Raw genomic sequence first — 22,176 nt, 5'->3', positions numbered from 1 at the left:
CCATCAAGCCATGACGCAGTGGACACGTGGCACAGTCAGAAAAAAGCCGTGTTGCTTTGCATCCCCGAGACTGTGAAGTTGTCACAACTTCTCCATCCTATTGCTGTCTACCCAGGATTCGATAAATCTGCAGTTCTCCCTGAGCAAGGTTGGCCTTCTTTACAGGACATAGGCTGTTAGGGGTCAAACAGTCCACCCCGTTTCCACCACACCTAAGGCAAGCTCTGGAGACAAGCTGTCTGCACTGGAGGCCAGGCAGTCTCCAAAGTGACTTTTAAACAACTGAAGGACAGTTCCTCGACAGCTGAAGACGTGTCACGTGACCCAGCAACCCCACTCCGAGGCATACACCCAAAGAACTAAAACCAGGAGCTCAAACACATATGTGCACACCCATGTTCACAGCATCACCATTCACAAAAACCAAAGGTGGAGCATCAAGAGATGAATGGATGGACTCATCGTGGTCTATTCCTATCATGGAATATTCAGCCACAAACAGTAATGCCATTTAGACGCAGGCAGTAACATGGATGAACTGTGAAAACACCACACTAAGTCACAGGAGCCTACCACAAAAGGCGCGTACGGCATGATGCCATTTGTAGGAAACGTCCAGAAAGCCAAGTCTGCAGGGAGAGCAGCTGCGTGGTGCCAGGGCCCGGGGCAGGCGAGGATGGGGAGTGACTGCCAACGGCATGAGGTTTCCATCTGGGGTGATGAAAAACTCCTGAAACTAGACAGTGCTGATGGTTGCACGACAATATGAATGTACTTAATGCCACCAAACCACCAAACCATTAAAAAATGGTTAAAATGCTAAATTTTATGTTATGTGTACTTTACCACAATAAAAAATATATAAGTAAAATAAATGTTTTTTAAATCTTCAGTGATTTTTGTTTTCTAGGGTGGGCCAGACCAAAAATTTTCATTTTGAAATGCATATTATTTTATTATGAATTACTTTCTCTTTATTCCTCCTTTACCATGAGTGTTAGGGTGTTAGATTTATTTTTTAGCGTGTGTTTAGGTAGCTTACATCAGTTATGACTTTCATGCAGGACAGAAAAGATGACATTGGAAGGTATTTCTGTATTTGTTACAGAAAATGGAACTTTGGCTTGAGCAGGTTGACAGCTGTTGCTAAGACCAACCCAGGCAGTGTAGACAAAACAGGAAGTGGTCTGGAATCCACGCCTAGAAGGCATCTCCTCTGCTGTGCCCCTGGCCTCCCAGCAACACCTGTCAAGGGGACAGTGTGGGACACCTGAATCTACCGGCTTTGTGGAATAGGGACCTTTTGGGCAAACGGAAATGACTCATCAACTCTAAAATACCAAAGTGGGTTATATATGATAAGAGAAAGTAATCACAGCAATGGGTTCCCAGTGCAGACCGTGTTTCTCAATCTAAAATGTTTGCCGGATTGGGAAGGCACAGGTCTCTGCAGTACAGTGGGCTGACTCAGATGTTAAACATGCACTTGCATACGCATGACCTGTCCACACCCATGGCCAGTCCTAACCCTGGGCAAGAGTCTTTTCAGAGCTCTCATGCACACAAATATTCCATTTCCTCAACCATCTCCAGGGACTAAAGCTTACTGATGTTCGATGAAAGGCTTCATTTTGCCCACGGTGGCCAGCAGAGAGCAAGAGCCCCTTGTGGACACATGGTCAGCACCCTTGGCCTGGGCTTGTTGGTTCTCAGACCTCCTTTATACAGGTTCTCTGATGCAGACCAGGGAGTCCCTCTCGTAAGACCCAGGTCCTGGGACCCCCACCCAGCTGCTGGGAGGGGGCAGTGAGGGGAAGCCTCTCAGAGAAAAGGTAGCCCTAGGCTGACCAGGACCACCCAGAGATAGCCCCTGACGGCGCAGGCTCTCTCGTGCACATGGCATCTTGATGACGCCCGAGTCCATATGGACTCCCTGGGGAGTGCCTGTGCCTGGTGCTACAGCCACTCCTCCGTCTGCCTACCTCAGGCTGTGCAAGCTGGCGTCTCCCCGACGCTCAGAGGGCCCAGCACTGGCTGTGTGAAGCCTGTAGCTGGGGACCGCTCAGTTACAACACTCAGTGCACAAATAACTGCACGTGGAGCTTTGGGAAGCACGACAGATGCTCTGTGTCCTGAGCATAGCACACCACCACTCCCAGATCGCTGAAGACCAGATCCGATGGGTGCGCTTATTTCTCCGGACGCCTGGCTGCTCTGCGCACAGGTGCAGCAGCCTGCTCCCTCCCTCCGTCATGACACTCTCTCTCTGCAGAGCAGAGTAAGTGCCACCCCAGGGCAATCCCACCTCACCCCCAATGCCACCTCTTCCTCATCCCTGGACCGCTATGGAGCTCCCAGGCACGGTGCCACCTTCTGAGCTGCCCTCTTCGCTGATGCGCCAGTGATCACGCAAATAAGTAAGCGAGCCTGGCGGCGGCCCTGGCCAGCCCAAGACCCCAGGCTCACCTCTGCCCTCCGTGGCCTGAATGTGGAGCTCCACGGAGCACCCTTCATGCCTTCCCTGACTTGCTGGATGGCAGCAGAGGCCCCAGCGTGTTGAAGTGAGGTGGGGTGTTTTCATATCTCCTCTCTGTGAGATATCTCCACAAGATGTTTTCTGAATGCTAATGTGTTCTTCCAGCTCCAATCTGGTTCCTTAGGTTGGGGTTTAACACATAATTTAACTCAATGGGCTTTCCACTATCAATTACTAAAAGTTGACACTTTCCAATGCTGTGAATTTTCTTCAGTATAAACAGGTGATCAGATGTGGGTTAGCACTAACAAAGCAGAGCCAGAGTCTGGGAGGAACACTGAATGCCTGGCAGGAATGTCACAACACTCACTCCCTGCAAACAGAACAGGCCTGTCAGGCTCCTGCCTTTGTGGGGTTGAGGTTGATACAACATGAATAAAATATTTTGACAACAAGAAGCAATGAGCCCTCAAGGTATGAAAAAACAGAGCAGGCTTTTTGCCATCCGTGGAATTGTAAATTTCACAGGTTGAATCATTTCTTTTGTTGCTCAGATATCACCAGCTGAAATCTTCCCCCACTTATAGGATGTGATCCAAAAAACCCACCCACGTGCAAGCTGAAGCCAAGCTGGGAGAACAGTGGGGGCAAGACAGTGAGCACAGCAGCACTGCGGGGACCCTCAAGGACACACGGGCACAGGGCATCAGAGAAGAGTGAGGGGCTGCCCTCCCTCGCAGGCAGGGCTCAGAGGGAGCAAAATGCCCCTAACCGACTTCCTCCCCTCACTCCATTTTATAAGCGGGCACTACTGCACTCAGTGGCACAGGGAGCACCCAGGTCTCGGCCACTCAAAGCTTTCTCCCCACCCCCTGCCCCCACCTGCCCCTGGATGAACTTTCTCTCATCTTGGGGGTGGGGAAGGGCTGCTCTCTACCTCTGGGGAGAAAGCTCACCTCAGTGCCCACTCAGCAGAGCCACTCCGGTCCTGGGAGCATCAGGCACATTCCCAACTGCCTCAGGCCCTCGATTTATAACAAATATCAAGCTCTTACCTGCGTACCAAGAAACAAAATAAGTCATGGGCATGGCCCTCAAGATGTTTTCTGGCTGGTGGAAGGGTGTGAGAGTTCGGTACAATAAGGGCATGACCATGGGATGCACAGTCAGACAGACAGGGGCTCTGCCAGGCATCTTGGTGGGAGTGAAGGTGTCTGACAGAGTGCAGGCACTCAGAGTGGCAGCTCTCACTACCATCATCACCATCACCATCACCATCGTTAGCATCACCAGCATCACTACGACCACCACCATCTCCATCACCACCACCATCACCACCATCATTGTCTCCATCATCATCATCATCATCATCATCACCACCACCTCCATCACCATCACCACCATCATCTCCATCATCATCATCATCATCACCACCACCGCGATCTCTATCACCACCACCATCACCACCACCATTGTCTCCATCACCACCATCATCACCACCACCATCATCACTATTACCACCACCATCATCTCCATCATCATCATCATCACCACTATCACCTTTATCACTATTAGCATCTCCATCATCATCATCACCACCACCACCTCCATCACCACCATCATCTCCATCATCATCATCATCATCATCACCATCACCACTATCACCTTTATCACTATGAGCATCACCAGCATCATCATCACCACCACCACTTCCATCACCATCACCACCATCATCTCCATCATCATCATCATCATCACCACCACCACTATCACCTTTATCACTATTAGCTTCACCAGCATCATCATCACCACCACCACCTCCATCACCATCACCACCATCATCTCCATCATCATCATCATCATTATCATCATCACCACTATCACCTTTATCACTATTAGCATCACCAGCATCATCATCACCACCACCATCTCCATCACCATCATCACCATCACAACCACTGCCACCACCATTACCACTGTCACTACCATCAGCATCACCATCACCACCACTGTTTCTATTATTCTGCTATTATGAAAAAGACTTTCTCAGGACACGCTCAGCCTTCACATGCAATTTTCATGTCAGAAATAACTAGGCCACGGAAGGCGTCCTGCTGCCTGCAGAGCTGGTAGTGGTGATCTGCAGAGCTCTGCAGGACCCGTGTCAAGACCCAGGAGGAGCACTGGGCAATGACACTCCCAACTCCCTACCACAACTGGTGGTTTTTCTCACTTTATGGACATGATCTGCAAAAACTGAAGGATTTTAACAACTTCAGGATGCAGAGGTCTCTATGACAAGTCTTCATCTATGGCAGAATTAACTCTGGGATGAGATGGAAAGCAGGCCAGGGAAGAGGGGCTCCAGTAGATGTCATGATGCGCTCAGAACTTCCAGTCCACACTTTCCCCTCGTGAGCAGGACTTGAGGTGGGCTCTGGTGGGTCAGGCACTGTCATGCCATCCATGGGCCTGAGCCTCATGCTCCAGATGTGGGAATGAAGCAACTGGGGGGTGGGGTGACAGCACGGTCATGGGAATGTCATGAGCCTTTCAGACCCACTGCGCCCCTTCCTGTTTGGCACATGGCATTGAGAGTTGCAGTTGGGGGTCCCTAGCCTGGCAGCGCTCATCTCCCCTGGCCAGCAGAGGGGTTGGATATGGGCTGGGGGACCTGGAACACTTCCAGCATTCCCAGACCTTCTGAAGACGGTGCAGGACTCAGAACCTGCTGGTTCCCTACCACGCTTTCGTGCATTTCCCTGCTCATATCTAGTGATTTTTGTTTTCTGCTGCTTGCCAATCTAGCTTCCTCCAAGTGAGGATGCAAATACTGAAATTTAAATGTTACTCAGAAGGGTTCCAGTGTTCTCTATACCTGCCAGGGAAAAGAGATACATTCCCTTCCCTGCTCACCTGGAACAGGACACTCATCCTGGAAGAGCCATGCTCCCAGGCAGGGCACGGCTTCCTCTGCCCTGTCCCCAGTGCTGGGACTAAACCTTCAATGTCCATTAATCGATGCTTACAGACAGCTGCCCCTTTGTAACAGAATTCTTACTAGAAGCGTATTTCCAAATTTTAGAAAGGTCTCGGAAGACTAGTATCCAGTTTGCTTATATCTAATCTTCTGACATCTCTATAGTTCTAAAGGTATAAAAGAAATTGACAAGTGGCCCAAGACATCTGTCAAACATGAATGGATTAATAACTACTTTAAATCTGTGTGATCAATAGCCAAATAGGCACACTGAATGTTACTGATCTATTGCCGAAGTATAAAAGTCCTTTAATTTCAAAATTGCAATTAAATTATTTTTATAACAAAAGAAATTAATTAAAAGGATCTAAAATCAAAATCCTAGTTATTAAAGTGATGAGTTAATCAAGTAATTTAAAAATGGTCAACATGAGGGCGGGAGCTATGAAGTGACTCTCTAAAATCCCGTTTCACAACTGTTTTGTGGCAGCAATCACCAAGGAGTGAATTCAGCCAACGACACATTAACCTAAGGAAGCCACTCACTGTGTGTCAACCTGAGGCTTGGAGTCCTTTTCTCTGTATGCGCTCACACGCCTCCAACCTCTTCCAAATCTCAAAAGAGATATTTTAATTCAGGAGAAAAGACTTCTGATTTCAATTTTTCCAAGTAATTTCTTTTAAGGAGGTTTGGTGAGGTTAAGTCAGGGATGATAATGCTAATGCAGATAGTTTTGTTCCCCTGAAACCTTTTTGATAAAGTCAGAATTTCCTGAAAGTATTTGTTTGATGAGTTAACATACGTAAAGTTTTCAACCTGGACCTAGTACTCGGCCATTGCTACCATCACTGTTGTGGTGGCTGTACGGCTGGATGGTGGAGTCGGATAATCTAAGCACGGGAGACTCCTGGAGCTCCTTCCAACTCCCAGTTAGTGACACATGAAGTCCGAGCCACTCGGGCATGCTAGATGCCACCTGCTGCTCATTCCCAATCCCAGGACCAAAGAGGTGAATGTGGACAAGCGCTCCCTCAGCCAGGCACGGGGATCTGGTCTCCTTTTCACAGATGGAGCCAAGAGAAATTCGCAGGAACTCTGCCTTTACTGGCCAACGTCACTCAGGCGGCCAGCAGCACCCGCAGCCCTGAAGCCAAGATCAGTATCTGCAAAGCATGTTCCTTCTGCATCCCAGACCTGAGGGGGCACCTCAATCCTCACCTGACTCAAAAGAGGGCAGGGACCCCGGCTCCATGCTGCAGGGCACTGATTCCTGCTCTGATCTTCAAGGGCCCGTGCAATCCCACGGAACCTCCGTAAATGCCACCGTAAGATGGGGATCAGTCCCTGCAGCAAGTGTCCTTAGAAAATGAAATGGGCTACCACACCTAAACCCCCAGAGCAACGCCGCCGGGCACGAATGGCAGCTTCTCTGGTCAGTATCACTAGCACACAGCAGTAATCTGACACCCTCGGTGTCATTCAGGTGTGTCCTCTCCCATCTGTAACCTCTCTGGCCTTTGCTTTTAGAGGCAGGGCCCTCTAAAGAGCCAGTCAACCCCCAGCCCCTCCCCATCCCCTCCCCCAGGCAGATAAACCCAAATATGCAAACATGGGAGGCCTGGAACCCCATGATGCACTCTCAGGCCTTTCAGGTCCTGGTCCTTGCCTGGCAGCATTCCGGCCCCCAAAACGCACCCCCATCTCTCCACCTCTGGTAGCTGCCTGGGGTCCCACAGGCACAAATGCCATGGCCTTGCTGTCTCCTCCCAGCACGTCTCTGTGTGGAGGTGTCCAGCCTGCACGTTCTCCCTGTGGCCCTTGACCACTCAGAACCCTGCCTCAGACACCCCTGCTCCTTCCCAGCACCCCTCTCTGCCTCCTGGGCCCCCTCCCTGGCCCACCCACCCACACCCAGCTCTTGGGGCCCCTCAGCCATCATGCCTCCCCAACACAAAAACCATGTTATAGTCACCCGAACCCAACACACACTACCGCATTGCTGCAGCCGGCCAACCTGGACACGTGTATTTGTAATGGGGACATTCCACACACCGTGACTGCTTAATCAGTTCCCTGCCCTGACAGGGCTGCCTCAGGGCTCAGCTGTCCTCTTCATTCCCCAAACTTCAGGCCACTGAAGTGTCTCTTCCATAAAGCCCTGACCTGTACCACATGGGCAGAGGTCAGGATGCCTCCTTCGCTAATCCATTACCATTCCCAAAGTGAAAAAGCTTTCCTTGTTAAGCCCATTCTGCAGATGTGGTCACTGAGGCTCAGAAGTTAACTATGTGGCCTGGAATGACACAGGTAGGAGGTGGCAGAGGGGAGTCCACCCCAGGTGGACACTTCTGAGCTGTGCTCTCGATGAGCTCACTGCACCCCGAGACAGACACTGACAAGTGTGTGTGAAACAAAGGCACAGCTCTGTCCAGTGGGGCCCCAGCCCTTGTCCCCGCACTGACTCTAACAGCCGGTCTTCTGCCCTGGCCTTCCCACCCTCCACATCTGCTCCGAAGGCATGGTCACATTTGAATCCTACGTAAGATTCATGAGAGGAGAAACTGCAAGAGGATGTCCCTCCCTTGTGGCTTTCACCAAAGCCAGCCTCCCCGTAGGCCAACTTCGTGCCACAGGTCAGCATCCCGGGAACGCCAGCTCACCTTGCCGCACGGGGGCCCTGCCAGGGCCCTCTCCTGTGTCGGGAAGCCTGCCGCTCACCCGGAGCCCGCCGCCCACGCCGTCCAGAGACGCGGAGCCGTTGGCCTGGCTGCCCAGGGTGCTCATGTGGGTGGGGATGGGCTCGAAGGTGGGGTCCAGCTCCAGGATCAGCCTGTTGAGCTGCTCGATGGACTGGTCGATGTCCAGGGTGGGCGAGCCGGGGGAGGGGCCTGCGCTTAGCTCTGGGCTGGCTCCGTTCGTGACTTGGCCATCTGGAAACCTGGGTTTGAACGCTTTGCCAGGAGAGGCCTGCTGTGTGTCTGGAGGGTATGGCCCACCACCGCTGTGGCCCCTCTGGACCGCCACTCTGCTGCTGGCCCCTCGGGCGGGGGTGACCGGGACCCTGGGCTGGGCCTGGACAAGGCCCGAATTGTCCCCTGGGCCTCGACTGATGAGCCTGGCCTCCCCGTCGGGGGCGAAGCTGTACTGATGGGCCACCACCATCTGCTGCTGGCGCACCCAGGTCTGCGTGGAGTAGCTGCTCTGCCCGTAGGCCTGCGCCTGGGCTGACACCGAGGGCTTCCTCAGCAGGGGCTGGGGCTGCTTGGGCTCTCGGCTCCCGCAAGTCCGCTCCTGCTCGTAGAGAGGGTCCATGCCAAGGCCCAGGTCTGGAGCGAGGGAACTCTGATCATCCCCGACGGTGTTGCCGAAACCTTCAGTCAGGAGGGAGTTTTGGCTGCTCTTGTGGCAGGTGAAGGGGCCCAGGTGGCCGGACTGTGGCCCTTCTGAGGAGGACAGGGTCCCGAGGCTGTCCACGCTGTGCAAGTCGTGGTGGGGCATCTCGTCATCCAGAATGTCCGTCTCTCGGTCCTTCAGGACTGCGTCTCCGTTCACGTGGACCTGGGCTGGCACCACATGGCGTGTCCCGCTGTACTTGCTGCGAGCATCGGTCATGTCCTTGAGAGAGCTCCCGGAATCCTCCAGGCCAAACCCGCTGAGCAGCTGGTCCAACTCGGCCTTCTCCTGGGCGCTCAGGCCCCTCTTGGCTCCCGGAGCCAGGCGCTCCTCGGTCTTGTCCGTCCTGACCGAGGCCGTGGAGTGGCCAGAGTCACTGCTGACAGACAGGGTGTGGTCACTGTGGTCTGGGCTGCTGGTGGCCGGGACGGCCTGGGGGCCACCAGGGATGCCAGGATCCGAGCAGCTTTTCTTCCTCACCTTCGCGTAAAGACTGCCATCCACAGGGCCCTGCGTGTGCAGCACTGCAGGGGAGAAAACCGGAGAGAGAGGCTTTAGGGCAGGGAGGAGAGGGCTTCACACTCCGGGAACAGGCACAAGCATCCGTCTGAACAAATGAGTTCACAATATGACTTACAGTAAACAGGGATAAACAGTCTTCTAAGACTGAGAAGTGCTGTGTGAACTCCAGACAACGAAAAGGAATTCAAATAATCAAAGATCTTAAAGCGCTAGAAATCATTTCTACCTTTCTATGCAAAAAGAATTACCCTTTAGAGAAGCTCTGGAATTCTTCACTTTTTGAGTCATCTTGCCTTGCGGGCTCACTGTTAAATCTGTCATTATTTTGCAGGTTGAGCCCAGCTCAACTCATAAATCTCCAAGAAGTGACTAAGACAAAGGAGAGTTTCCAGCTGAGTACCTGTCTAATGTTAGCTAGATGTTGGCTAAGTGCCATGCAACACGTTCCTATTAAACCGAGTATCTGCAAATCTGCTAAACTCAATGAAAAGAGAAAGTACAAAAACTGATCTTGGGCCTTCCCATTTAGTTTAGCATCTTGGAGCCAAGTAGGTACCTGATGAACATGTCAGGACCACATGACACTTGAGGATGACCTGCATGCACTGATTTCCATACATGGGATGTCGGGACAACAAAAATTAAGCGTAAAGTGTGGGTGGGAAGCGCCTGCCGGCTGCTGCTATTATTAATCATAGCCCCAACTCCCAAAGAGATTCCGTCTGCTGACTGGCGGCTGTTAATCGCCTCAACCACACGTGGCACAGCCCTGCCAAGAGCCTCTGCAAACAAGCCGGAGTTTGTAGTCAGCACATCCCTCACCCCATGCCTCCTCCCCCTTCCTCTACTCTCTGGCCTGTGAAATTGCAGGCATTCCACAACATTCCACAACAAGGGAGCTGCTGAATGCTGGATCTGAGAGCCGTGAGCCAGCCACCACCTCCTGGCCAAGAGAGCCAGGCCTTGGAGCCCTCTGGAGGGACCTGCCCCGAACATGAGCCCCAAGACTGGACACACCACCATGGTCAGCAGCTGCTGGCTTTTTTTAAAACACCAGGACACCGTGTTGGGACAGAGTCCTGAGAGGTATGGGGTGCTGTGCTGAGAATATGCACACCCTGGGCTCCCGTCTTGTTTCAGCTGTGTCCAAGGGAAGCATGCAGAGAAGTGGGGCGGGGAACAGCAAACACTGGGGTAGAGCCAGGCTGGAATGGCCCGACACTCAGGGTAGAGCATGTGGGAGGGAGAGTCTGGGGGTGAAACGACACACAAGATGCTGTAAATAGACCAAGTCTTCAAGACAGGGCAACTGGTGACAGGAGACTGCGGGATGTGGCCGTGGGACTGACTGAAGGGAGCAGCATCAGCTGCTATTTACCAAGCGCCTTCTACTTCCAGGACAGGCCGTAGCACACGTTCTTTAATTTTCACAGTATGACCTAACTAGCTAACGCATCGTTATTCCTTGGTTATCTGTAAACAACCAGGCCCAAAGAGAGTAAATAACTTGCCAAGGTCAGGCAGCTGCTAGGAGGCGGAGCTGGGCCCAGAACCCAGGAGTGCTGGCCCTGAAGCCCCCTGCTGCTGCCTGCCCACCGCCTACCTGCTCAGAGAGCAACCGAGGGCTCCGTCAGCGGCCCTGTCCTGGAGAAGGTGGCACTGAAATCACATTGCTCTGACCAGGGAACAGAGAGTGAGCCTGGGCAAGGCTTCAGAACAGGCAGAGACTGAAACACCTCCTGTGCCCAGCTCTGTGCAAATTAAATAAAAGGACACCTGGAAAGACTGCCCTAAGTTACAAGGTACTCGCACATCACCTCTAACAACTTTGGAAGCAAAATGCAACCCATGTGTCGAAGCACTAGGGGCTGTACAGAAGGGCCTAGAGGAAACTCGGGCATCAGCGGGACACCAGTTCAAATCCCCGGCTCTCCCCTGGGACCTCCCTCAGAGTTCAGAGTTCTACCAACTGGTACCTTCACTCTCCAACTGTAAAATACGGGTGTGGGTAAGATCTTCTATGTAAAAGTTGACCTGAGAATTAAATGGCACAGCACACAGGTGAGTGTCCTAGTAAACACCAGTTTAATTTGGCTTCTGGTTAGATCCTCCGTTCCCAGAAAAACTCAACTAGTGTAAGACCTGGGAAATCAGCCCTTCTATACTGCCTGCAGAGCATGAGAAGAAGAGGAGGTGCAGAGACCCCACGTGCTGGAGGGACTGCCTGGCTGTCAGCTCTGTCTCACCCCGCAGAGCACAGACCACTGGGACCCACAGCCAAGAACATGAGTCGGCTCATTATAGTAACAGAGTTCGTGCTGCTAAGACTGTACATTTCTGGCTTCTATATCTTTCTCCCTAAATCTGAATTAAAATGAAATGGCACAATGACTTAAAAAAAAAAAAAAGGAGCTCAAGAATGAGTTGAAAAAATATTCTTCTAACTTAAATTGGAATGCTGCCAGAAAGTGCTAAGTAATCACTCTGATAGAATCCTTCTACCAGCCCCATGCTAAGCACGGTATGTAAAGAGGGGCCTGTGCAGAACGGTAAAGAAGAGGATATTCCCTTGGCTGGGAGTTATGAATAATTCTGTTATTCCTAACAATAATCCTACTTATTACTTTTATTAATAGTAGAAATCTTAAAATAATAAGAAATGCATTAAAAACAACACTGTTTCCATTACCACTAACTAAACACTAGATCTATGCCAGGCTCAGCTATGAGCATTTTAGGCAGGGCCTCATCAAATCCTGATAGCCCAGGTGGCACACGGCCACCCTCCCATAGGACAGAGAGGGGTCCCATCCAGCCCTTTCCAGCGCCAAACATTTCCAGCCAATGTTAATCCACAGGAAAAAAATACATGAAACCAATTAAGGGACTCCCAAGACAGAACCAGCCAAGCTTCTGAATCACTTCTTAGAAACATGGTTCTTCCCAAGGTGCAGAGCTCCAGGGGGCTATCCCAGAATCTCCACAGACACCCCCCCACCCCGTACCCATAAGTCTGTGATCTTGGGTGGAGGGCAGAGGAGTCAGCCTCAGGGGGAGGGGCAGAAGGGGGCCTCTGGCATGCACTCTTCCTCCCCTGCATTCTGATACAGGGCGGCCGCTTTTCAAGAGGAAGGACTTGAACTTCACTTGGACAAACGAGACACTTCAGTTCCCCTTTATCCTCAAACATAGGATTCCCAACCTGCCATTCACTGTGTGTGTGTTCCTAATCATGATGTTCAGACTGTTCAGGCCCCTGGTTCTTCACTTATAAAAGGCAATTATTCCATCTTTCAAAGAAGTTATGAGAACTAGAGAAAATATATGTACAGCAGCAGCTCCAAGGCTCCTAACAAGGGTACCCATACTTACTATTACAAGTTCTTTCCAGGGTGGACATGGCCCTGCATCCCCTCCCTGGACTCATCTCCTCACTGTCCATCCTATTGCTCTCAGATGTAGGCCTGCACCTGCCCTGGGGCCTCTGCTCCTGCCACCTCTGCCTCCAGGGCCCTTCACGTCGGCTGGCTGGCGCCCTCACCTCCTCTGCGCAAGCCTCCCTTGACGCTCCCCTCAGCCCCGGTCTCCACCCACAGCGCGCACCCACGCTCACGCACCTGCGGGTCCGCCCAGGAGTCGTCCTGCCCAAACCCCACTAGAGCACAGGCTCCCTGCGGGCAGTGGTCTAGGTCGGTTTTGCTCCCTCGGGTACGTGCAGCGTCAGAGAATGGCCCCTGGCACCAAGTGAGCGCTGCGTAACCGAGAGGCTAGTGTTCTAGCTTTTTCTCACATGAAAAGACCTCGGGAGCTAGTCTGAAAAGCTCCACTGCCTTAGCTGGCAAAAAGAAAAAAGAAAAAGCCAAAACGAACCAACGAGAAACAAACATACACCTACAAAGACCTAAAAGTAAAAGTACCCCCTAGCCCCCCAGGTCCTCCTATTCTCTGGGTATCGAAACAACCTCTTCTCAGCAGTGTGGCCACGTCTGGCCATCCCTGAGAGCCAGGAGCGGGGCTGGCCACTGCTCCTCATTCGCCTGGCTGGTCTTCAAACAACACAGAACAAGATTGGAAAAGTATCTAAAAGCATTCAATTTAATGGTTCCAAAGTTTCAAAGAAAGCAAAAGCCATGATCTCCGTGCCCATGGGGCAGGAAGCAGGGGCCAGCTGGAACACTGCCTGGCCGCAGTGAGCGCAGAGCCAGGGGTATGAAGATGAGAGAGACAGAGCCCTGGCTAGCAGGTGCACAGCAAATGGCTCCACGCTGGTGGCCACGTCCAGTCTCCTTTATCCTCCTGCCACCTGTGGGGTGGATCTTCTGTGGCTCAGATCCACACAGCTCCAAGTGGCAGAGCTCAGTACATGCCGTTCCTCTTACCTGTGTATTGTCTCTCTTCTCACCTGTGACTCTGCTGCCTCTAAACTGTGTCTGTGAACAAGGGCTGCCTCATCTAAACACTTTCTGCCGTTGCTTTGCGTTCTAAGACCCATGCAAACACTGCAGGACAAGAGCATAAAAAGGGAATCGTAAGTAGAAACAAAACTTTACTGGGGGACATGGGAGAAGGGTCACTGCATGATCGACTGCCAGTCTCTACAAGAAAAACAAAACAGGAGTCCACACCCTGCTGTCTGAATCCCCCAAAGGCTCTGGTCTGCCATTAATGGATGCCCTTCGTTAGCTGATGGCAGGTTGCTCCTTACGATACGGTTCTAGTGTGGAAAAGTGACATAGAAAGTCATTTCCTTCACCCAGACCAGAGAACTGACGTGGCCACCCAAACTCCCACCTGTGGGCCCTGGCACGGCTGTGGCTCGCAGGAGCTGCCCTGAGCAGCCCCTTGCGACAGAGAGGCCGAGCCCCCCAGCTGAGGGAGGCCTCAAGGCTCTGCTCTGGCCCTGGACCCTGACGTGCTGCTCTGAAGGGGCCGTGGGAGCCAGGACAGAGAGCTCTGAAAGGTGAGGACCAGTCACTCATCCGCCCCTTGCATCGTTTCGTATAATTAGATACTTTAACTTTTTGCTTCCGGCTCAAAGGCAGCGTGAGGCAGTTGGAGTCAACCTCATTCTGCAAATGCAGAACCTGACCCCAGAGTTGGGGACACTGACTTGCCGGATCCCCCAGCTTTTCAGCACAGACACAGGATGAGAATGTTTCCAAGTCCAAGGCAAACCACCCACTCTGCGTCCACTGTCCCTCTGCACTGCTGCCGCCCCAGCCAGCCAGAACCAAGGGCCCCTTTCAAAGGTCCACTGTCTGGCAATGATTTCCCTGCAGCCTAGTTAAAAATCAACACACATAAATATGGCTCTGAATGACTTCCACTGCATGACATACCAGTGAGGTTTATCGTCTGGAAAAGAACCAGAAGGAAGAAAATACAGAGCAGACATTCTTGTCCTGTTAGAGGATAGCACCAGCAGTGGCAGACTTCCCCGCTCCCAGCTACCTGCAGCGATGGCTCCCTTTCCACCCCAACCCTACTTCTGAAAGGTGGCTTTCCCACCAGGAGGCACGGAGGGTAAGAGGCACCCATAAAATATTTCAACAGTAATCCAAGAAAACAAGAAAGACCAAAAAAAATATGAAAACATCTCTTCCCATGCCAGCTGAATACAGACTAACCGATGCCCACCTGTGCTCACAGGTGTGCTGGGAACCAGGTAGCCGAAGGGAAGGCTGACCTCACCTGTCACCTCTTTCCAACATCAACCACTCAGCATGAAAAGATTAATCACTGCCCACTGGCCCTGCTTCCAGCAGAAAGTTGGTTTGGAATGAAGGAAGGACACACGTGACAGATCTAGGAAGCTACGTGCAATCTTTCCTTCTCCCTGTACTGACCATATGAATCTCATTCCTATTTTTGTGACAGGTTTGCTTAAAAGGAATTTTTCATTTCAAAAGAGCTAACAGTAAGCTAAGACCCTGCAAGTCTTAAAAGAAGAAACCAGAAATTTCTCCATGAGAGCGGAGTTGACTGAGCACCTGCTACAGTCACCAGTTGTGATTGGGAGGATGTGAATGGAATATTCAGCACAGTCCCTGCTGTATGCTGGGGAATGGGCCGGCCTGGGGGAGCAGAGAGGAACAGGAGAGGGAAAGGGTGGCGGGCACATTTCACAGTGTCCTGACAGACTGACCAGCAGAGGCAGGGGAAGATGGAGCAGGACATGAGGAGTAACACTCACAGGTGAGCCCGGTGAGGCTGCAGGAATCAGCATTTCCTCACCAAAGGAACAGAGAATTCTGGAAATGCCCCTCTCCTGCCACCCAGTAGGCACTGTAAAGACAAGGCTGCTGTACGAGCACCTCACATGTGCCAGGCACACTGTCACACCCCAGGGTCTCACTCAGTCCCCAAAGTAATCCTGTGAAGCAGGAAATGCAAAATCCATTTTACAGCTGAGAAAACAGAGGCTCAGAGAGTCTGTGCTAACTTTTAAGATTTTGTAAAAAGCCTAGTAAACAGAACATCTGGAATTCACACCCACCTTCCTTTACCTCCAAAACTCATGCTTTAGGTTCCTTCAAAACCATGAAGTTCTAATACTGACCAACCACTTCGACAGGAAATTAACAAATTTAACTTTGGAAAGGAATTCACCTCAATGTTTCCTCTGTAGTTTCCATAGAAAAATATCTAGAGGAAGCCCCACACACAAACACACACTCATTCTTCAGAAACTATTGAGCACTTTGTATTTTCCCCCCAACTCCTGCAATGATTCATTATTTGGGACAGAACCCTGTGTTTCCACAGCAGTTGTACTGACGGTCACAGTTTTACGTTCCGCGTCCTGAGTGATGCAGGGCATTTCTGTTCTCACCATCGACTGACTCAGTGCTGTTCCCCTCGTGGACTCCTCAGTGCCCCCCAGGTGCCCACAGTGCCCCAGCCCCCGGGTCGGGAGCCCTGGACACACGGGAGGCCCCACCAGTGCCTAAACCGCCACAGGGAACACAAGCGGCTTATCCAGACACGGCCACTAATGGTCCTGTCTCCAGGCCTCCCTAAAACGACTCACTTGGAGCCACCCAGCTGAGTCAATTCACCAATCCAAACAGCTCCAACAACTGGAGGCCATGGGCGACATGGGTAGCTACAGTCCTCGTGCAGGGACTGGCGACCGCAGCCCCCAGGAAGAGCGGCTGGGAAGGAGAGGCTCTGCTTTCAAAACAAGTGCTCACCTACAGGCCGCCTTGTCCGAGGGTCTCAAGACCAAAGGTCCCCACCGCAGGGCTCCACGCAGTGACAGTTCCGTGGTGGAGAAATAGGTCTGGACACAGGTGTGCCTGGTGGGGCTGGAGGGGAGTGGAGGCCATGAGGGTGTGAGGGATGGTTTGGGCAATGAACATATTTGTCCTTGATGCGTGGGAGTGTCCTGGCATAAAGTATGTCACACTCTGACAACTCTAAATTTTACTGCATGTAAATTACACCTCAATTAAAACTACCATCATGAGATCGAAACACACTCACAGTGGAATGAGCCCCACCCCGCCGTGGCTCCCTCTTCCTCCACCCCTCCTCCCTTCTCACCTGCTCTACCTCCTCAAAGGCCTTCTCTCTTCTTCAGAGATTCTGTGCGATGGCAGAAAGCCTCTTCTCCTTGGGATAATTGTCATGGTCCCTTTGTGCCTCACTGTGACACTGGTGCTATGCGCATTTCTTCTCTCCCCTTCTAGACTTTCTGGCATAATCCGTCTGGGCTTGAGCCCTGGCTTACCCAGAGCCATGTGAACTCACGTGAACTACTCAACCTCTCTGTGCCTACTTTCTGTCTGTACAGAAGTAACCTGGGGAAGGGGCATTTGATGGTATTGGCCCCCAGGACCACTGTGGCGATTCAATGGGACCAACGTGAAAGGTGTGGCATCAGCAGGCACTGGGGACACCTTCCCTCTGCACTTTCCTCTATTTGGCCAGGTGGAGAATCCCCAGAGAGCGTATATGATTCACGTCTGTGTCCCCTCTGGGCTCAGAGCCAGGGGATAGGAATGCCCCATAAGCACCTTATTAGTTAGTACACAGAACTCAGGTCCAGCCCAGGTGCTGTGGCTCATGCCTGTAACCCTAGCACTCTGGGAGGCCGAGACAGGAGGATAACTTGAGCCCAGGAGTTTGAGGTTGCAGTGAGCTATGATGACACCACTGCACTCTAGCTGGGACAACAGAGCAAGACTTTGTCTCAATTAAAAAAAAAAAAAAGAAGAAGAAGAAAAACTCAGATCCACCGACCTCACATCTTGGGAATTACATTAATGAACTGATTTCTAATATAAGTCTATAGTTAAGACAGATTTTTAAAAATTTACCCAGAAGTTCCATCAGTCATCATTTAACAGGACCCAAATTGTCCCAGGCATCAGTTTTGCTAAATGTCCACAGAGCACAGCTCTACAACAAGCCCCTGGCCTAAGCTCTTACCAGCTGTAAAACCTGTCCACTCCCACGCTTTCTCTGACTGCTTCCTTGGTGACTGACAACAAGAATGACAAAGGCAGCAGAAATACGACAGCTGGGCGACCACTGTCTTCTGAGCACTTCATACGCGTTGCCCCCTTTGAGACTCAAAACAAACCCAGAAGGGACACAGGCTCCCCTTCTGTGGAACACAAAAGGTCAAGGGGCCGAGAGGGACTGAGGCATGCACAGGTTGCACAGCAGCAGGAGCAGGGGGCCAGGTGATCCTGTGATGCACACCCAGGGCTCCTGTCCCTGCATCCCATGACCTCTCCCCTGCAGGGAGACACCGCTTCTCCCAGACTTGCTACATCAATGCCAGATGAAGCCACAGCAATGCACTGCACCTATGAGCCTTCTAGCAGACCCCTCAGCCGATGGGTCTGGCCCTGCAGGACGTGGAGTAGCCGGAGCGTGCCTCGGTGCTGGTGAGGATGGGTGCTGCCAGAGTGTCCGGTGTCCATCTGTGCAGTGTGGGCAAGTCTGTCACCAAGCCAGGTGGGCTGAAAACAAGGCTGCAGCCCAGAACACAAGCCAGGGCTGAACAGGGTTAGCAACAGGCAACGAGCCTTCCTGCATCTATGGCGAGAGGGAGGTGCGGGCAGCTAGGAGCACCCACTCCCTCAGGGGTCTGGTGGGGCTACAGGCACAGAAGGACCCGGCCTCACAATAGGGAAGAGATGTCTGAGCCAAACGGTTCCTGTTCAAGGGGAGTTGGGTGTTACCTTGCCCATCACATACATGAAAATCACTCTTTTTCCATGCGAACATTTATAATTATGTCACTTATAACCTCTCACTAAAACAAGGTTTGCTTTTATTAAAATAGGATTCTGCCTCTGTGCTAATTAAAGATCCCCAGAGTTTTCATTGGACCATTTTCTATTCCAGAGAAAATCAAAGCTAAGAAATGGTGACTATGTGGGAGCCTTCCAAAATATTGCAGAGTCTCCTAAATCAGAGACTCTGTGACTTTGATATATTTCTGGGTGGAATGAAATGTGCCCATTTCCTCTAAATTTCCTCTAAATGTGCCCATTTTCTCCTACAAAAAATAAAAGATGGTAACAAACGTCCACTCTGCACAGGGACTCTGTTTCTCTGCTCGGGCGGAGTCCCAGCAATAACTCCATTCTAGGACGTTTTCTTGGTGCATCGGCCTCACCTTGAGAGTGAGTTTGTTCCAGATACGCCAAACACAAACCACTCTGGGCTGCAAGACAGGGAGGCGCTGGGGGCAGGAGGAAGTGGCAGTGGCAGTGCCAGGACACCTTGCCAAGACTATCCAGGAGGTTCTGGAAAATCCCTCATTTTGGAGCAAAGCTGAGCTCTATGCTCCATGCTGGAGAGGAGGCGGGCCACTGGGAGAAACAGAGCAGCAGAGAAATACCGAAAGCAGGAGCTGAGTCTTCCAGCCGCAGACCACCTCCTGCAGACCGCCTCCCGGGGAAGGAAGGTGTCCCACTCAAGGCAGGAGCAGCTCAGGAGCCGCCGGATTCCAGGCGCTCCCTTGGTCTCCTGGGCGAGGCTCTGGAATGCTGCGATAGAGCAGTGCGGGCGAGTGGAGCTGTGACAGGCGTGTCCCAAGGTGCCCCTGACAGCTGCACAGTACACAGGCGGGCCGGGTGGCCCCATAGGCAGACCTCTCATGCAGGCGCCACCACAGGGCATAGGCATACAGCAGGCGCCTTCCTGGAAGCCTTCTCACCAGGCCGCCCAGTTCCCGTTCAGGCACCCCTAGCTGTGGAAGCACACCAGGGCCTGAGCCAGGAGGAAAGCAGGAGGCCACCTGAGCCAGCTGGCCAGCTCTGGAGGTGGCCAAGCTTCCCAACACACACTTCGCGCCGGACCAGCTCTTCCCCAGAAAGAAGCAGGCTAAGCCAAACTTCCAGCTTACAAACAAATCCACGCGTCCTAGACTCATCCTGAAGGACACCCCTTCTTGCCGGGTTAACAATTCACTCTGCGGATTTTCCGTTCCAAGACCCCCTCCTTCCGGCCAGCACCATCCCTCTCCTCTGGACGTCAGTCTTGGCAAGGTGGCAAGTCTCAAAGTGGCGCACACCTTAGTTCCAGGACTTTACAGCCTTGCAGAAGCCGCACACACAGACACGCAAACACACAAGCACACGCACACATGCACGCTCCCTGCTTACCTTCCCTGAAAGCAGCCCAGTGGCTCTCTGGTCTGTGGCCACGAGCCCAGTTTTCCTTGTAGAAAGGCTTCAGCTGCTACAGCAGCACCCCGGGGGCGGGGGCAGGTGGGGGTGCCGCCTCCCTCCCAGGCACCCAGCCTCCCTCTCTGGCTAGTGTGGAGGGTGAAAGAACTCTTGCCTATGCAGGGACTTTGCTTCCAACACAACAGCCAGAGCAATGTAAACACGAGGGTGGGGTTTGGTGCAATCAGGTTTAGTGAAATTTGAACTCTGGAGGCGGAGGGGGCGGGGACACGGTCCTCTAAGGAGTCCTGAGCCAGACTTCTGCTTTCACTCCCCAAGAGCCAGCACGAACCTGCACAGTTCACAAACCACAGTTCCAGCCTCCATTTGCTTTCTTCAAAACACCTTTGCCATGCATGCGCCTCCCTGTCCCGGCAGCTGTTTCTGTCCCTCGTGCTCGATGCGGCTGACCGTGCAGTGCTAGTGCTCACTGCACACGGCGTGCGCTGCGCGGTTTCCTCGCACACCCAGACCTCCGCCTTCCGTGCAGCAAATCCATTTCATCTCAGGCCTCCTCACACTCAGTGCAGGTGGGCTCCGGCCAACGACTCCTGCCCTCCCTCAGCTGACCTCAGTCACAGCACCACCACACGCTTTTACTCCTTAAGTGGACAGAGCTCGCCACAGCAAACAGGCAGAGCCCATGCTGATGCCTTCAGATTCCCACAGTAGAATGGAACCCCTTCCGAATGTCGCTACTCAACCAGCCCCTGGGGGTGGACAGGACATAACTGGGCCGTGAGTGCAGGCAGAGGGTAAAAAGTCTTCAATAAATCCCCTAAGACGCCCACAGAGACGCACGTTGCTTACAGGATGCCAAGATGACACTCAGCTCGTCCCCGGGAGAAACCATCTCTTTTATGACGGACGTGATGCACGTCTTGTGCGAGAGGTTCTATTAAACTTGGTATCCTGTAACCGTATTGGCTAACCCACCATCCTATCCTGCGAAGCAACCTTATTGTTCCCACTCTGAAAATGGCATCCTCACTGCAATAAAGGCGTGGCTACTTTACCACAAAGAAGACACATCAAAAGAAAAGAGATTAGGAGCAGATATTTGAAGGATCTGGTTTGAGGACTGCCAAGAATGTCTGTGTCTCTCCCGAGCATCTGGGGCCTGGCCGCGTTGCAGCCAATTCTATGCCCAGCGATGGCTGGGCTGGGGGAGTCCCCAGCCTCCTGCAGGACACAAATCTTGAAATCAGACCTTTGCGAGGAGAGCAACGGCTGTGGTGCCAATAGTGCCTGCGAGAGCGGAAGCGTTTGTACGCTGACCAGTGGTTCTGTTCAATATTTCTAAACAAGCTGTGGGAGTGAGTTTGTGTTCTAAAGGAGCATTTCATGTTACTCTGGGCTAGATTTGGGGTCATTTTGTTTTGCTTTGTTTTGGGGGGGCGGCTTGGTGGCTGGGGGTGAATTTTCTCCACGTGGATGACAGCATCATAGATGAGCTGCCAGAAGCCTCACGAACACAGGGCAACCGGCACCCACCGGTCTTCAGACCTTGCTGTTTGTGCAGCTGCCACCACTGCGCAGGCATGCTCAGAACACGCTCATTCCCACGTGTGCCCTGCTACTGGCTTTTCATCACATGGAGCCTCTTCAGGCTGTTCCTATTAACTTTTCTTGAAACAAGGGTCTTTTGAAGCTTTGCTGATGTTTGGCCAGAAGGCAGCACTGAGGCTGAGTGTTTTGAAAGGCCCCAAACATTTCTTCCCGAGGAGCTGTAATGTTGTGCACAGAGTTACACAGTCATCCCTCAGTGTACCGGGTGGGGGGATTGGTTCCAGGACCCCAACACATACCAAATTCTGCACATACTTACATCCTGCAGGATGCAGAACACAAGTGTAGGAAAAGCAGGCCCCCATAGACACGAGTTTAGCATCCTGTGAATGCTGTATTTTTCATCTGCATTGGTTGAAAGAAGTCTCCACAGAAGTGGACCCAACCAGTCCAAACCTGTGTCATCCGAGGGTCAAGAGTATATGCAACAAAGAGAAGACTTCATGGGTTTCCCACATACCTCTGAAAGTCGGTGGCCAAGGGGGGCAGGAGGCCTGCACAACGTTTAGTGTGACTCCCGTCTGGGACTCCAGAAAGGCAAAAGAAA

General features: G+C 52.2%; 1 protein-coding gene across 4 annotated transcripts in view; it reads right to left on the bottom strand.

The window, feature by feature from the left end:
• Positions 1-22,176, bottom strand: part of TNS3 (tensin 3) — a 268,396-nt gene that overhangs the window by 70,094 nt on the left and 176,126 nt on the right. For all 4 annotated transcript variants that reach the window (XM_020289931.2, XM_020289928.2, XM_020289930.2 and 1 more), the window contains one exon: positions 8,118-9,374. In XM_020289931.2, coding sequence (XP_020145520.2) covers positions 8,118-9,374 — 1,257 coding nt within the window. The remainder of the gene's footprint in view (positions 1-8,117; positions 9,375-22,176) is intronic.

This window comes from Microcebus murinus, chromosome 9, assembly GCF_040939455.1.
Source record: "Microcebus murinus isolate Inina chromosome 9, M.murinus_Inina_mat1.0, whole genome shotgun sequence".
Lineage (NCBI taxonomy): Eukaryota > Metazoa > Chordata > Mammalia > Primates > Cheirogaleidae > Microcebus > Microcebus murinus.
This window is presented reverse-complemented; position numbering and strand designations above follow the sequence as displayed.